We start from the raw sequence: 15618 nt of genomic DNA on the forward strand, positions 1-15618 counted from the left end.
GCTGTAAAAATATGGGCCTCGACACATTTCAAAATCTATCCATAACATGCACTTAAATTAAAATCCATTTCCAATGGATTAAAAAACTTCACGACAAATGCTATAAGTGGACATGACTAACATTTGGCATCCTTATTTAAACACAAACATTCTGAATATATGATTTCATCTTTATGATCTGTTTTCTCAAGTGGATGGTCAGGGTAAGTATACTGAACCCAATCAGTAAAATAACATTGTAAACAGTAGTGAGCTACTCAAATATTACAAAGAAAAGCAAAATGTTTGGTTGAATCAGAATGTATTGTAATGAAGAGCTGCTCCGTCAATCTATTTTAATCAATGAAATTTGAAATTAAAGACATGTAGAGGATATTACTGTCTGCTCAAACACAACTAGAAGCAACTTTTCCATAAATGTCAGCAGATACCATTACAGTATAGGTCAGGTTGCAGGTGCATGGCACTTTGCTCAAGCAGCAATTTAGTGCGCACATTACCATTTCCAAATTTTCTCCCACATTCAGTTATCCACTTTTAACTAAAGATGCTCCCAGGTTTTAAACACATGAATTCCATTTATTTATGCAATATAAATCTAGCAAACATATTTATTTTTATTAAGGTATCTAATGTAGAATTTAAAGCTTTAGGAGTGTTTTCTGAATAAGTCAGAAATAATTTCAAATTTGGTTATATCCTATTGCCAAAAGCACACGGTTTGCAAAACATGCCATCATACAATTTATGCTTTATTCCTAGGCCCAAATGACTAGACACAAGGCTTTCCTCCCTCCCAATCTGCCATAATGTCACCTCCCAATCCTGCAAAACATTTTCCAAAAGTACATTAACTAGTGGTTACTTAAAAACATTGGGCTGGAAATCCCTTGATCCACTATTCACTGGAATTCATGCCAATCTTGCTATCAGCAATTTACATCATAATTTCCGGAGACACTCAAACATAAAAACCTGGCTTCAAACAAGGGGAAATCAACGTAAACAATCAGGGCCCAGGCAAGCACCAAACATACACCATCTAACTTCCTTAGGCATTATACTGATGATAAGATGCGATATGATAGAAATTGAAGTTTGAAGCCATCATTTATACATATTAAGTACAGCATGTTTGCAAAAAGGTAATTGTCAAGTTTTTCTCCTTTTACTGTAACTGATGTTTAAAAAAAGCATTCATAGATATAGAAAACACTGCCTTTGACAGGAAGAAGAAATAAATGCTATAAAACATCACAAATAATGGCAGAGCTACATTATTCAGCTAAGTGAGCTGATAAAGTTATCAGATAGAACTCTGGGATGAGGAAATTATGCACAAAAATAGTTCTAGCTTCAGTTATGCATGAGCTTCTTTTGTGTGGGGGGAGGTGGGATCACAATTTTTCTTGTGTTATAGTTATACCAAAACTTTCTAGAGAATTCCAGGCCAATATTATTTTATGGTAAAAAGCACCAAAATGCACATTTTAATATGTGGATGTATTTTTCTCCCCGCTTACATTATAGAATGACAATCAAACTCACTGCTGAAATCCACCAATGACATTCAGGCTTTTAACTAATGAACTACTTAATTTAGAATAGGTGGCCTGAAAGCACAGAGGTGGTTTTTGGGGCTGAGGGAAGAAATAGCGCTGGATCTCATCGCCATACAAAGAGAAGCAGATTACGACACAAAGGGCAATAAAGGAATTTAGCTCACCAATAAATGGATCATTCAGATAAGAAGAGTTTCAGTCAGCTAATCTCAGCTGGAAAGGCAATTGACCTCTATTATAAGTTGGTTCTTTCTTTCAAGAAAAGGGAAGAAAAATAATCCAATAATTATTGGAAGTGCTAGGTTAAGAGAAGCTGGGAGTTTCAGGGAAGAAGGAGAAAGAGGATAAGGTTACAGACAGAAAATAATGTTAAATTTGAGAACAAACTGTACACTTTCCTTAAAAAAAGTTGTTCTTCTATTTAAATAAGAATTGTTTATATTACTTTTCAAAATAATTTCTGAAGGAGTATTTTTTCATGTAATTAATCCCAGGAGACATCAGACACAAATCACTGATGGTTCTCACACCCTAACTTTCAGGCTCAGTGTGTGATGTAATCCTCATTCCCAACTTTCGTAAACACACTGAAAATATGCAAAGAAAACGTTTTCTGTGAACAGCAAACTTCAATGAAAGGAATTCATGTCGGTACTCAAGAGCTGAATAATGTGTAATAAAAGCAGTATCAATAACTGTATAAGATAGAAACATCAAAAATTGGGAGGTGGACCACCCAAAGCTTTCATTCATTATTTCAAAGCTAATTAGTTTTATTTAATTATCGATTGTTTAACCACATTCTGCTGTTAATGAAATTATATCACATAGAAATGTCTTTTCTCCTTTGGCTTCTCAGGCAGCAGTCATAAATATCACCAAATTAAATCTGTACAGGGCGCCCAAGAAATTCAATTTCATTTATTGCTTTCAAAGATTTGACAGCATCTAATGTATGTGAAATTAGCTTTTACTTACATTTCTGATGCTACCAAAGACAAAAATTAAAGAACCTCTCCAGTTACAGTAAATGGTGCATTTACGAGCCTATGAACATACAAACAAGGAGCAGGTGTAGACCATTCGACTCCTAAAGTCTGCTCCGCTATTTAATAAGATCATGACTAGCAAGATGTGCCAGTAACCTCAAATCTACATCCTGCCTACCCCCAATAACCTATCACCCCCTTGTTTACCAAGAATCTATCCACCTCTGCTTTAAAAATATCCAAAGACTCTGCTTCCACGGCTTTTCAGGAAGAGATCCAAAGACTCAAACATAAGAGAAAAAATTTCCGTCTCCATTTTAAATGGATGACCCCTTATTTTTAAACAATGAACCCTAGTTCTAGATTCTCCCATAAGAGGAAACATCCTCTCCATATCCACCTTATCAAGTCCCCTCAGGATCTTATATGTTTCAATTAAGTCATCTCTTAATCTTCTAAACTCCAGCAGATATAAGCCAAACCTGTCTAACCTTTCCTCATAAGACAACCCATCCACTTCAGGTATTAGCCTGGTAAACCTTGTCTAACTGCTTCCAACGCACTTACATCCTTCCCTAAATAAGGTGACTAATACTGTAGAGTACTCCAGATGGTGTCTCACTCGTGCTCTGTATAACTGAAGCATAACCTCCTACTTTTATATTCAATTCTGCCCACAGTAAATAACATTCTATTAGCTTTCCTAATTACTTGCTGTACCTGCATACTAACCATTTGCAATTCATGCACTAAGACACCCAGTTCTCTCTGCAACTTAAAACTCTGCAATCTCTTGCCATTTAGATAATATGCCTCTCTTTTAATCTTCCTGCCAAGATAGACAATTTTCCCACATTAAACTCCATTTGTCAGAACTTTGCCCACTGACTTAACTCACCTGTATCTTTTGGTAACCTCTTTATGTCCTCTTCACAAATTACTTTCCTATCTATCTTTTGTCATCAGCAAATTTGGCAACCATCCCATCCATCCCTTCAAGTTATTTATATAAATTATAAACAGTTGAGGTTTCAGCACTGATCCCTGTGGCACACCACACATTACATCTTGCCAACTTGAAAAAGACCCACTTATGCCTACTCTCTGCTTCCTGTTAGTCAACCAACAGTTCTGGAGCAATGAAATTCTTTGTTACTGCAAAGTATATGAAATTGCTTTTCATCAGTTAAAATCTTTGTGTATTAAATACAATCATAATAAATATTCTAAAGGAGAATACAGATAATGATTGTTTCTTTTTAATTAACATGTTTGAGCTGTGTTTTCTCAGAAACTTATCTTTAGCATGAAAAATATTTTAAAAATGCAATAGTATATACAGCCTTGTTTTGTATTTCCTAACCTTTCAAACCTATTTTCTTATCTGCTGATCTCGTTCCTAGTCTGTTAGTTTTGCTTGGAGTAATTGGAAGTAGTGTAGTGGAGTGTGGTGTGATAGAAATGTACCTCTGAAACGGAAAGAAATATCTGTAAGACAGTTGTGAAACTTGGGCAATATCAAGAGGAGCAACAATTGGATACAAATGAGATGCAGATACTGCAATGGATGTGTGGAGTGACAAAAAAAGGGCAAGATCAGGAACCAGTACATCAGGGAGTCTGTGAAGATTGAAGAAAGTAACTGAAAAGTGTTCAAAATGGTATGGTTATCTTGTTGTCGAGGGATGACGTAGGCCAAGGTGAGTGAAGAAGATGGGACTACCAGGAAGAAGGAGAAAAGGAAAGCTTGAGATGGAAGAATGCAGTGGTGAAAGATCGAATAAAGTGTGACTGACAGGATGAGATGGAGAAGGGTGATCAACCAGCATTGTGGCAATTCTAAGTAAAATGGGAACAACTGAAAGAATAAGAAGCAGATATTAGTTATGAGATTAGTTGGAACATTAAGAAGGTCAATTTAAGATTGGCAGTTCTTGACATAAGCAAAGTGCTGGAAAACTGAACTTTTTGTTAACTATAATCTGCTGTTTTGAGGGAGAGAGGAGTAGGTCCGAGACATAATTGCCCTTATTTAAATTTAAAAATGAGGGCTTGAAAGCAGAGCTGGCTAAAGTGAATTGGAAAATTAGGTTAAGGTATAGGTCAATCGAGATGCAGGGGCGAACAATTAAGGGGATACTTCAGAATAGATACATTCCAACGAGTAAGAAAAAGTCCAAGGGATGGGCACACCATCCGTTGTTAACTGGAAAGGTTAAAGATAGTATCAAACTTAAAGAAAAAGTATATCATTGTGCAAAGATAGGTGGAAGGCCAGAAGATTGGACAGAATATAAGGAACAGCAAAGGCTGACTAAAAGATTAATAAGGAGGGAACAATTAGAGTACGAGAGAAAGCTAGCCAGAAATATAAAAACAGATAGTAAGAGTTTCTATAAATATTTAAAAAATAAATGAGTTAATAAGGTGAGCATTGGTCTAATAGAAAATGAGTCTGGAGAATTGATAATAGAAAACAAGGAAATGGCAGATGAATTGAACAGATATTTTGCATCAGTCTTCACTGTAGAGTATACAAGTAACATCCCAGAAGCAGCTATAAATCGGGAAATGGAAGGGAGGAACTAAGGAAAATTACAATCACCAGAGAAGTCATACTAGGTAAATTGTTGAAGCTGCGGGCTTACAAGTGCCCAGGTCCTGATGGGTCCGAGGGTCTTAAAAGAAGTGGCTAGTGAGATACTCGATGCATTAGTTTTAATTTTCTGAAACCTCCCTAAATTTGGCGAAGGTCCCACTAGATTGGAAGAGAGCAAGTGTAATTCCATTATTCAAAAAGGGAGGGAGATGGAAAGTGGGAAATTACAGGCCAGTTAGCTTAACATCTGTCATAAGGAAAATGTTAGAAGCTATTATTAAACAACCTATAGCAGGATATTTAGATAAGTTCAAGGTAATTGGGCAGTCAACATAGTTTTGCGAAAGGGAAATCATGTTTGATCAACTTATTGGAGTTCTTTGAGGAAGTAATATGTGTTGTGGATAAAAGGGAACTGGTAGATATACTGTACTTAGATTTCCATAAGGTATCTGATAAGGTGCCACATCAAAGGCTATTGCAGAAAATAAAAGCTCATGGTGTAGGGTTAACATATTGGCATGGATAGAAGATTGACTGGATATTAATGCTGCAGGGCAGTTAAGGCAACAGGATCATGTAAATAAAAATTGCCAGCATGTTAACTGAATTTTAGAGATTGAAAATATGACAATGGGAAGGACTGGATACACTCAAATTGTTTGCAACTTAAAACAATTTTAAACCTACAAAACAAAGAACTTGATTTAGGAAGTGTATCTAGGTTGTGTCAAACTGCTGCACTGCACAAAACTTATAGAAATGCTGTTTACTTTCAGAACTTAAAGCAAACCTTCAGAATCACTTTTTAATATAATTTTCACCCCTTTCAGACACAAACGTCCAGAGTTTCTTCTCAAAAAAGCCGACACAAAAAGCTTCCTGCATGTTTAACTGGAAGGTGCTCACTGATCCATCAGGTCAGTTTTACTCCTAACATTAGTCCACTGCAAAATGTACTTGTCTCCAAAAGGTTAATATTAATCTCAATCATTGATATGAGTACAACAATTATCTGTTCCTTTGAAAATTTTAATCAAAGTAGTTATATGTTTCAATTTTGTGAAAAAAAGCAAAGGATAATTTTAAAAATTGCATATTAAATTAGCCTGCAACAGCTGTAAAATTAATTCTGTACAATTCTGATCAATATTGATAAAAGCTTGAAGATGACAATTACCTTGGCTAGCTCCTAGCAAGTAGACATGCAATTACCAGATGTTCTTACAATGGGGAGAATATAAAACTACAATTAAAACAAAAAATGAACAGCAGTTTCTCTATAAATGAACAACAAAACAAGCAACAGAAAAAAGAAAAATATTTGAGGGAGAGACTGTGAGTGGACAAAGTACATGAGCTACAATTTATTATGCCTGCCTAAATTTTAAATAGTGGTCAAAGCACAGTAACTCAAAGTAAACTCTGCTTGAGGAAAAAAATAACAATCCTTAAGTATTTGTTTCTAATTTACTGATCATTATTGGTATCATGAGAAATGCAAATACAATTTACAAAATACAGTGAAAAACTGTTAGTGCAGGGCAATAAAGTGGACGATGGCTAGTTCAACTCTCTTCCCTCTATTTGCTTAATTTTCATTGATCACACTCATGTAGGAAGGTACTCCGGCAAAGCTACACATCTACTCAGACTGGTGGGACAGACATAAGAGTAAATAATGACAAGACTCCTACTGAGAACCAACTGAAAAGTCTGGAAGTAGTTGAATGGCCTGCCAACTATAGAAAGTGGGTGGCTTTCTGCAAAGGCAATAAAATTAAATAGATATAGATGCAGGGGATTATGCTGAAAAACAGCCGATATTACAGTCAAGTAACATTTAATAGATATTTTAGCACAGAAAATAGCCATTCAATTCGTCACACTTATGCCAATGCAAGTACTTTAACTACAACTACTACCCTCTAACCCCGTCCCCTGCACTTTCCTCTTACTTTCTTCCTTTTCTACTCAAAGAGCCACAAGGCTGGACTCTGGAAGTAATGTAAATCTCAGCTGTGCAGTGGGAGGTTGGCATTAGGGTACATGGTTGGAATTAAATAAGCAGAAGATATTCTCTTTACCCATGTTCTACCAGCTCTGTCGCAGCACACTTTCAAGCAGTGCATTCCAGGTCCTAGCTACTCGCTGTTTTTAAAAAAAAGCTATTCCTCATGTCACCATTGCTTCTTTTGCCAATTTTCTTGATCCTTCCACCAATGGGAGCAGTTTCTCACTATCTACTCTACTCATTATTTTTAAATCCGCTATGAAATAGCCTCTTAATCTTCTCTTCTCCAAGGAGACCAACCCCACCTTCTCCAATCCATCCACACTGAAGTTCCTTATCCCTGTAACCATTTTCATGACTCTTCTCTGCACCCTAATGCCTTCACATATTTCCTAAGGCATGATGCCCAGAATTTCACACAATATTCGAGTTGAGGCCAAACCAGATTTTATAAAGGTTTGTCGTAACTTCCTTACTTTTGTACTCTGTGCCCCTATTTATAAAGCCCTGATCCCGTATGCTTTATTAACCAATTTCTCAACCTGTCTTGTTACCTTCAATGATTTGTGCACATATACCGAGGTCCCTCTGTTCCTGCACCCTCTTTACAACTGTACTCTTTATATTACCTCTCCTCATTCTTCCTACCAAAATGAATCACTTCACACTTTGCTACATTCAATTTCACCTGCCATTTGTCCTCCTATCGCATCAACCTCCTCTTGACACTATCAACCATCCACCTCACAATACTTCCAAGATTTGTGTCATCTGCAAATTTTGAAATTGTGCCCTGTACACTGAAGTCTAGGTCATTAATATAGATCAAGAAAAACAATGCTCCTAACACTGGCCCCTGGGAACCTCACCATATATCTTTCACCAATAACAAAAACAGGTTCACTAGTACTCTGTTTCCTGTCACTCAGCCAACTTGTTATCCATGCGGCCATTGTCCCTTATTCCATGATCTTCAACTTTGCTGATGAGCCTGTTAAGAGGTACTTTATCAAATGCCTTTTGGAAGTCCATGTATACCACCATGGTGCTTGGCCTAAATAGCCAAGTGGTTATGGTACTAGGCTTGTAACCCCAAGATCAAGAATTCAAATCTCACAATGGCAAACTATGAAACAATGTAACTTCATCTGAAACAGATGGAAACATGTTTGTACTCGAAAGAGTTACACCACCATGGTACACCAATAGGAAAGACGGAGGGCATAATGCACCATCTTTGTTAACCAGTGGTAAAGGTGCAGGGTACAAGTTTCATGATTCCCCACACGTTACCTTATAGATCTCAGAGTAACAATTGGAGAAACCCCATAGCGACAAAGTGGGTCCTTGCAAGAAATAGCTGTTAGACGCTTGTTTAAACGGCAGCACTAATATGCATACAGGTACGCCACTTCTCCGCAGAAATGCATAGGATAAGAGGTCCCAAAGCAAAGGAAAAATAACTAAAGTAGGGATAGGGTACATTCTGCATCATATATGCAGACAAATTACTCCTGACTACACTGGAGTGCGGTGCAGGTTCTGTGCACGTGCAGGGTTACTGGCTGCACCGGGTTCTGTATGTATAATTTAAACGTTTGAAAGCTAACGCACCACGTGGTGAAAAAGTTTTCAGCCCAGTGTACAGCGAACGGCTCGTCCCCTCTGGTTCACGTTTTACCTCAAGCCTGTAACGTGTTACCTACAAAAAAAAAGTGAAAAACTGGATTAAGGGTGCCAAAATATATCAAATTCAGAATTTAGGCCAGTGGCGAAAAACTTCCATGAATTTTTGCTGTTTTACTCACTTTTATTTTAATCAGAAAGCCCCCTCTAAACACACACTATCCAGTACAACAGGGTTTGAATTGAATGTGGTTTTTTTGTTGTTTGTTTCTCTCCTCCGGGTACTGACAGCTCCTCACGCGTACACAACCATAGTTCCGGCACTGGACACATTCACGCAGTCGCGGTTTGCAGCGCACGCTGGGAACTGTAGTTCGCGTGTCCGAGAACGTGAACTCCCCATCCAAGAGGCGCGAACTACAATTCCCAGCAGGCTGAGCAGTGACGTTACCTCCCGCACTCCACACGTAGACACTGAGGTCAGGCCTCCGCACTAGCGCCGCCCGCCCATTGCGAGCGCTGATTGGTTTTCCGGCCCTCTTATTTACCCTAGTTGCCTAGAGCAGTTTTATTGCTGATTGGATGATTGTCACGTCAATCAAAGTATGCATACCATCTTCAGGACGCGTGCGCGGAAATCCGATACAAATGGGAGTTAGCTGGTATTTCATTCGGATCTGCGAACCAGTCAGGGGACGAGGGTGTTCGTGTGGTGGCATCGGCGCATTTCAGTAAACTTACTGATAAACATCCCATTGCAGCTATCTCTTTACAGCGAATTTAGATCCAGTTGTCCCCCGCGCCACAGACTCAATTAGAGCCTGTTCGATTAACATACGTTAATAAAGTTACTTGATAAATTTAAATAAATTACATTCGGACCTTGACAAGACTCCTTTTGGGGGAAAAACGACTCCAGTTCGTAAAAGCAACATTTGGAATATCATTTTATTAAGATGCTATCTAAGCTACAATAGCAGAATGGTTTACCAATGCCGGGTGTTGCGTCAATAATGCTGCTCGCTATTGTATAAGGAACCTGCAAGATATCTCACCTCTTTGGTCCCGCTAAACAGGGTAATATTGCAGATAAACGTTTTTGACTGTATAATTATCTGGTTAGAAGCGTAATACCCTATTTTTATTTGTCAATTGGCGTAATAAATGTATCTAACATAATATTTTACCATTACATTACATGCCATATATCATGTCCCTTTGATGAATACTTCTGAAAAAGCACGTCGTTTGAAGTTGGTTTAACAAGAGCGATGCCAGTGCCAGATTACTGACTGGCTAAATAATTGCTTCCTCATTCAAATTCAAGTAGCATTTGTGCATTTGAAAGTTATCGTTGGGTTTACCACTAATTTACAGCAATCAGTTAACAGTCTGAGATACGATTCGTTCGAAACTCGGTGCGCTTATTCCCCCCGCCCCATGTTTTGTAAATAATTTTAATAAAGTTAACCTACAGTAGCCCTGTTGCCACCTTTATACTCAGGCAGCGTGTTGCATTTAGAAGCGATTTACAGTGTCTTGCAAACATTTGAACACATATCATCCATATGAACTCAGTAGCAAGACTTAACTAAAACCACAACAGAAACTGGAAGTCGGCTGCCTCCTAACACTTTTTGAGGAAATAAGCTGTGAAGAAACCATCTGAGGGCTTTGATAGGCTCAGATCATAACAAGTAGGCGTTTGCACTTTTTCACGATTGGATATGTAAATGATTTTAATAGAGCTCTTTTCTTTAGCAAAGCCCTACTCTGGGGGCACGCTTTATAACTTTCATTCATTCAAGGAAATGTTTTAGTCTGCAATCTACAGCCGTTCCCTGAAAATTATTCCCCCATCAGCGAGGAAGAGAGCATACATTTATGTATATATTTGGGATAAGAATCGGATTTGGAAAATACCATCGTGATCGTCTCGACCTCCTTTTACAAGGGAATACGGAGTATTTTAAAGTCGTGTATGACTCCTACAGCCACCATGTGTTCTTTGATGTCTCATCATCTCTCACTTTTTTCATGACCACAAACTTGCTTTATAATCCCAACCTCCGTGAAACCACCAGTTGGAAACTGTGGCTTTTTTTCCCTCTTGATCGCCTTGACCACAAGTTGGATTAGAAATTTTCTCCCCAAAGACATACATTTGGAATATATTAATAGTTGCAGGAGGAATAAGTGACTTTCCTGAAAAAGAAAAACTTCTTTATTTAAAAGGAGAGAAAGCGAAAAAAATAAAGAAACTGGACTGAATGACTATAACTGGCATTAATTGGACAGATTGACTTTTTGTGGCTACTGTAAGCCCCTAATCAAAGTGTTGTGATGCGTATTCCCGTAGATCCCACTACGAGCCGGCGCTTTACTCCACCGTCCACCACATTACCAGCTTCGGGAAAGATGAGCGATGTGAGCGGGATGGTCCCTCACCAAGAGCCCGGGCCCGGAGTGGGAACAGCCGGGGCGGCGGCGGCGGCAGCGCTCGGCAGGTCTCTGATCCGGCCCCATGAGAACCGAACCATGGTGGATATCATTGCCGATCACCCGGCAGAGTTGGTCCGGACTGACAGCCCCAACTTCCTCTGCTCTGTCCTACCGTCCCACTGGAGGTGTAATAAAACCCTGCCTGTGGCATTCAAGGTAAAAGCTGTCTTCTTTTTCCCGTGCATACAGACTAAGAACAAAATATTGGAAACAATACGAACAGTAAATAACTTTGTAAAAGTGAAGCCTTGTATTTTCGGCACCTTGACGTGTACACAAATGTATAATTGCCGCTTGTAAGTGTGCATTTGTATTCATCAAATCATCTTATGCGAATTTATAACATTAATTTGCTAAGATTAATGCATTAGCAACTTTCTGAAGATCTATGTTGTATTTAAACAGTTAGATTGTAAAACTAGTGAATACGCAGCATTTTCTCTGCTGTGTTACTTATGGCACATGACATTGAACTAATCATGTACACCTATGTCAAAACAGTGTGTGGATCAATTCTTGAAATGAATTTTAAGCGTTTAATAATTGTCACATAAATATATTGAATAACAAACATCAAGTATTTTAAATAAAGTACCTTCAGTGAGAGTAACATTAGTAACACAGGGTCAGTTCAACTCTTTATAAAGAGCAGAATGTGCGTTTCAAACCAATTCCCTAGATGCGATACCCCTTTACTGTAATGATCAGTCACGGAGATTGTGAAAGACAGCTTGGACGATGTTCACACACATTCCTGCACACCATAACAACAGTTATTTTCTTTGATGAAACAAATCTACTATTTATAAAGAGAACAAGACTGAGCAATATCCATCTTTGGAGAGTTGTTCAGCCACTGTTTAAACCCGGTGCTAACTAAAGCTGCCCCCTTCCCCGAAGGTGAGTCAGCTCCCCGGTGGCAGTAGCTAGCCCACTGTATTGATGATGTGTATTGCTCTCTGACAGGTGGTAGCCTTGGGGGATGTTCCTGACGGCACCGTGGTCACTGTCATGGCCGGCAATGATGAGAATTATTCGGCCGAACTCCGCAACGCATCGGCAGTAATGAAGAACCAAGTGGCTCGTTTCAATGATTTGCGCTTTGTGGGCCGGAGTGGAAGGGGTACAGTAATTTAACAAACTTAAATTCGTGGATACTTTACCTGTGTGGATGTGTGTGTGTATATATATGTATGTATGTGTATATGCGTGTGTGTGGTCCAAGTGCAGTATTTCCGAGGCACGGGAATGTGACACCATCCTGTATTTATGCTGGTGTAGTAATGATGGTTAACAAGAGTTAGCTGCATCTGATGTTAAAGAATGACTTTGGGGTCCATGTAGTTGCCTCGCTCTTCATCTAATACTTTCTGTTGAAATGTTTTTTTTTTGTCAAGTTCTTTTCTATCTGTTTTTATGTCCTGCCAACTTTTTGGACACTCGCTCCCCTATCCCCTCCGTCCCTCGTGTGTTCGCCGGATAATTTCACTGTAGTCGCCTTTCAACAAGGAAACATGGTTTGGTCAGATGAGCTAAAAGCGCTCAGTAAAGTTGTAAAAACGTTTTCTCCAGATGCCCATTGCAGAAATGTATCAGCATTTTGATATTCAAAGATGTCAAAGTCGTTGTAAGCACTGTACTCTCCTGAAACACAGAAATGAGGGAAGTTTTCTTTCAGCCTAATCCTTTGTAGATCAGCTTTCCCTTTTTGCTTGAAACAGACATACAGTTAATGGCCGGAAGGATTTTTCTTACAAGCCAACACTTTTCTAAAATTAATCCTTTGCGAAAAGGGAGAAGAAAAGGGGGTTTCTAGAACTCATTTTGGGTGCCAAGTCTGTGTTGTTTCCTATAAAGAGAAACGTATTGACCAAAAGACTCTCAGTCAACACACAATGCAAGCACATAAACCGAATGTACCTGAAAAAGTTGTTTTAAAGTTCAAAGAAATCACAAAGGAGTGGTGTACCCAGTTTTACTGTTTTGCTTTTCTCTTGGCTGGCTTCCCAAAAAGCATTTTTTTCTTTTCAAAAAAAAGACTAACTGCTTGCAGGCTTTTCACGCATGGGAGATGAAGAAAGCTTCTTTTGATGAAGTGTAATTATGTCCAAACAGACTTGACCCTTTTTTTCTTATGATCTTCATGGAACAAACCCCTGGTTTGCTTTGAAGCAGACGGCTTGTTTCCAGCTACGAGTGTGCCAAAGGCAGGAAGAGCTGCAAAAGAGTTTTTAAGTCGAGACTTGTCTTGTGAGATTCAGTTCAAGAGAGAGGGAGAGATTAGATTGTTAATTGATTCCCATTTCTACTGAACATTCATTGAGCCACCACCAACAGATCATAGTCAGTGTGAGCCAGGGAAGCAAGCATTCAAACTATTTAATCACTTAGAACTTGAGTTACCTATTAACTGCTCCTAGACAGCAGACTGACATAGACAGCTTAGCCGTAGAAGTAAAAAGATCCAACACATAAAGACAAGCCTAAACAGTGGACAAAGGACATGAGATCATGGTCGACAGTCATGTGTACATATTTGAAAACTGAAAATTTTAAGGAAGTTCATGTAACTTACTCATCAAACCAAAATGTTTAAACAACAGAAAGAACAAGTTGAACAGAAAGGCAAGTTGAAAGATTTCAATTACAGAATGATAGACTTTTAAAGAACATATCGACATTAGTGTCTACCAAGCACACAGTCAGTAATAGAGCTTGAAACATTCTGTTCTGATTCATTCTCTGATTTATGCAAAGTCCTGTGTTGATGCAAAGTGATGACTGTTTTATTGACTCACTTTACAACACCCACCTTTTCCTGTCTTGAAGCATTACTGCACTAACTGCTATTGGAAATGACTAACAATTGCATATCTAACTTATTACATATGTGTATTCGAAAGGTACAGAAGTTTTGTTCATACAATCCATTTCTTTTTCTGATACCCCTCCAGCATTTTACAAATTGTACAGCAAATGCATAGTACTAAATAAGGGACATTTTCAATTATTCAGATGGTTAACAGATATTCATTTAGTTCCAATGAGTAAGGCAGTTACGCAGAAAAAAAATTGATCTTCATAGAAATTTTTAAATTTCAAGACTACGTTTGGAGGAATGCTATCGCCTGGTTTTAAATGATATGGATAATTTAAATATTCAATATCTAGCTCATCAAAATAGAAAAAGATATACTACAAAACTTAGATATTAATTAAATATGTGAATCATATTATGATTAATTATTGTTTACCTCTGAGGTGAAATTAACTAAAAGGTTAAATGCATTAATGTCCCAGGTGGACTTTGTCAGTTTAATGTAAAGCCAATATGGTGACCAATATAAGAAAGAAGAAAGAGATATATATATATGATACATAGGTATTCTTCCCTCGGTCCTTTAGTTTTTAAGCTAAAGAATTTCCAATTGGATAGTGGCTTATCACCCACTGTTCCAAAATGCTTTTAAACTAATTAATTGCCAAGTAGGTGGTTGCACACAGCAAAGTCCCACAAACAGCAAGTGAATGAATAATCAATTAATCTGTTTTGTATTGGTTGTTAGATTGAAAAAGGAATGTGACCCATGACTGCCCCCTTGGAGGGCAGTGTCATAGTAATGTTCCTGGATTAGTTATCTAGGCAATTATTGATCTAGGCAAATGATCTGGATTCAAATCCCACCACGGGAGCTGTTGGAATTTAAATTTAATTAATTATCCTGGGATTTTTTTAAAAAGCTAGTCTCAGTAATGATGGCCATGAAACTATTGGATTGTTGCAATAAAACCCATCTGGTTCACTTTTAGGGAAGGAAATCTGCCACGCATAGCTGATCTGGCCTACATGTGACTCCAGATCCACATGCTGTGGCTCACTCTAAACTGTTCTCTTCAATGACCTAGCAAGCCACTCAGTTGTACCAGCCCATTACAGAAAGTCAAAAAGGAATAAAACCAGACAAACCACCAGTGTTGACCTAGGCACCAGAAATGACAACTGCACGCCATGCCCATTTGACCCTGCAAAGTCCTCCTTATGGTCATCAGGGACTAATCCAAAATTGGGAGAGTTGTCCTATAGAATAGTCAAGCAACAGCCTGACAAATTCATACTCATGAAATCATGCCTTACAGCCAATTATCAAACACCTCCATCATCATCCCCAAGTATGTCGCACCCATACCAATCTACCTGTCACTGATATATTTGTCTATGACAGTATTGGTTGAAGTGGCCTCTGCACAGTCCTTATGGAGATGAAATCCATTTTCACACTGAGGATACCCTCCATTGTGTTGTGTGGCTCTACCATTGTTCTAAAT

At 38.3% G+C, this 15618-nt stretch overlaps 2 protein-coding genes across 9 annotated transcripts in view; one reads left to right on the forward strand and one right to left on the reverse strand.

Moving 5' to 3' along the window:
• supt3h (SPT3 homolog, SAGA and STAGA complex component) overlaps positions 1-9138 on the reverse strand; it is a 526661-nt gene extending 517523 nt beyond the window's left edge. For all 4 annotated transcript variants that reach the window (XR_005943141.1, XM_041188853.1, XM_041188854.1 and 1 more), the window contains exons 1-2: positions 8973-9138; positions 8779-8866 (exon numbers count right to left, since the gene is read on the reverse strand). The gene's annotated coding sequence lies outside the window, so the exon portion shown is untranslated. The remainder of the gene's footprint in view (positions 1-8778; positions 8867-8972) is intronic.
• Positions 1-15618, forward strand: part of runx2a (RUNX family transcription factor 2a) — a 203906-nt gene that overhangs the window by 67075 nt on the left and 121213 nt on the right. For 3 of the 5 annotated variants that reach the window (XM_041188847.1, XM_041188850.1, XM_041188851.1), the window contains exons 3-4: positions 11150-11448; positions 12259-12415. In XM_041188847.1, the coding sequence (XP_041044781.1) occupies positions 11150-11448; positions 12259-12415 (456 nt within the window). Of the gene's footprint in view, positions 1-5983; positions 6071-9781; positions 9868-11149; positions 11449-12258; positions 12416-15618 lie in introns of those variants that run through there. The other 2 variants (XM_041188848.1, XM_041188849.1) reach the window with 2 other exon arrangements.

The sequence above is a fragment of the Carcharodon carcharias genome, chromosome 5 (assembly GCF_017639515.1).
Source record: "Carcharodon carcharias isolate sCarCar2 chromosome 5, sCarCar2.pri, whole genome shotgun sequence".
Classification (NCBI taxonomy): Eukaryota; Metazoa; Chordata; class Chondrichthyes; order Lamniformes; family Lamnidae; genus Carcharodon; species Carcharodon carcharias.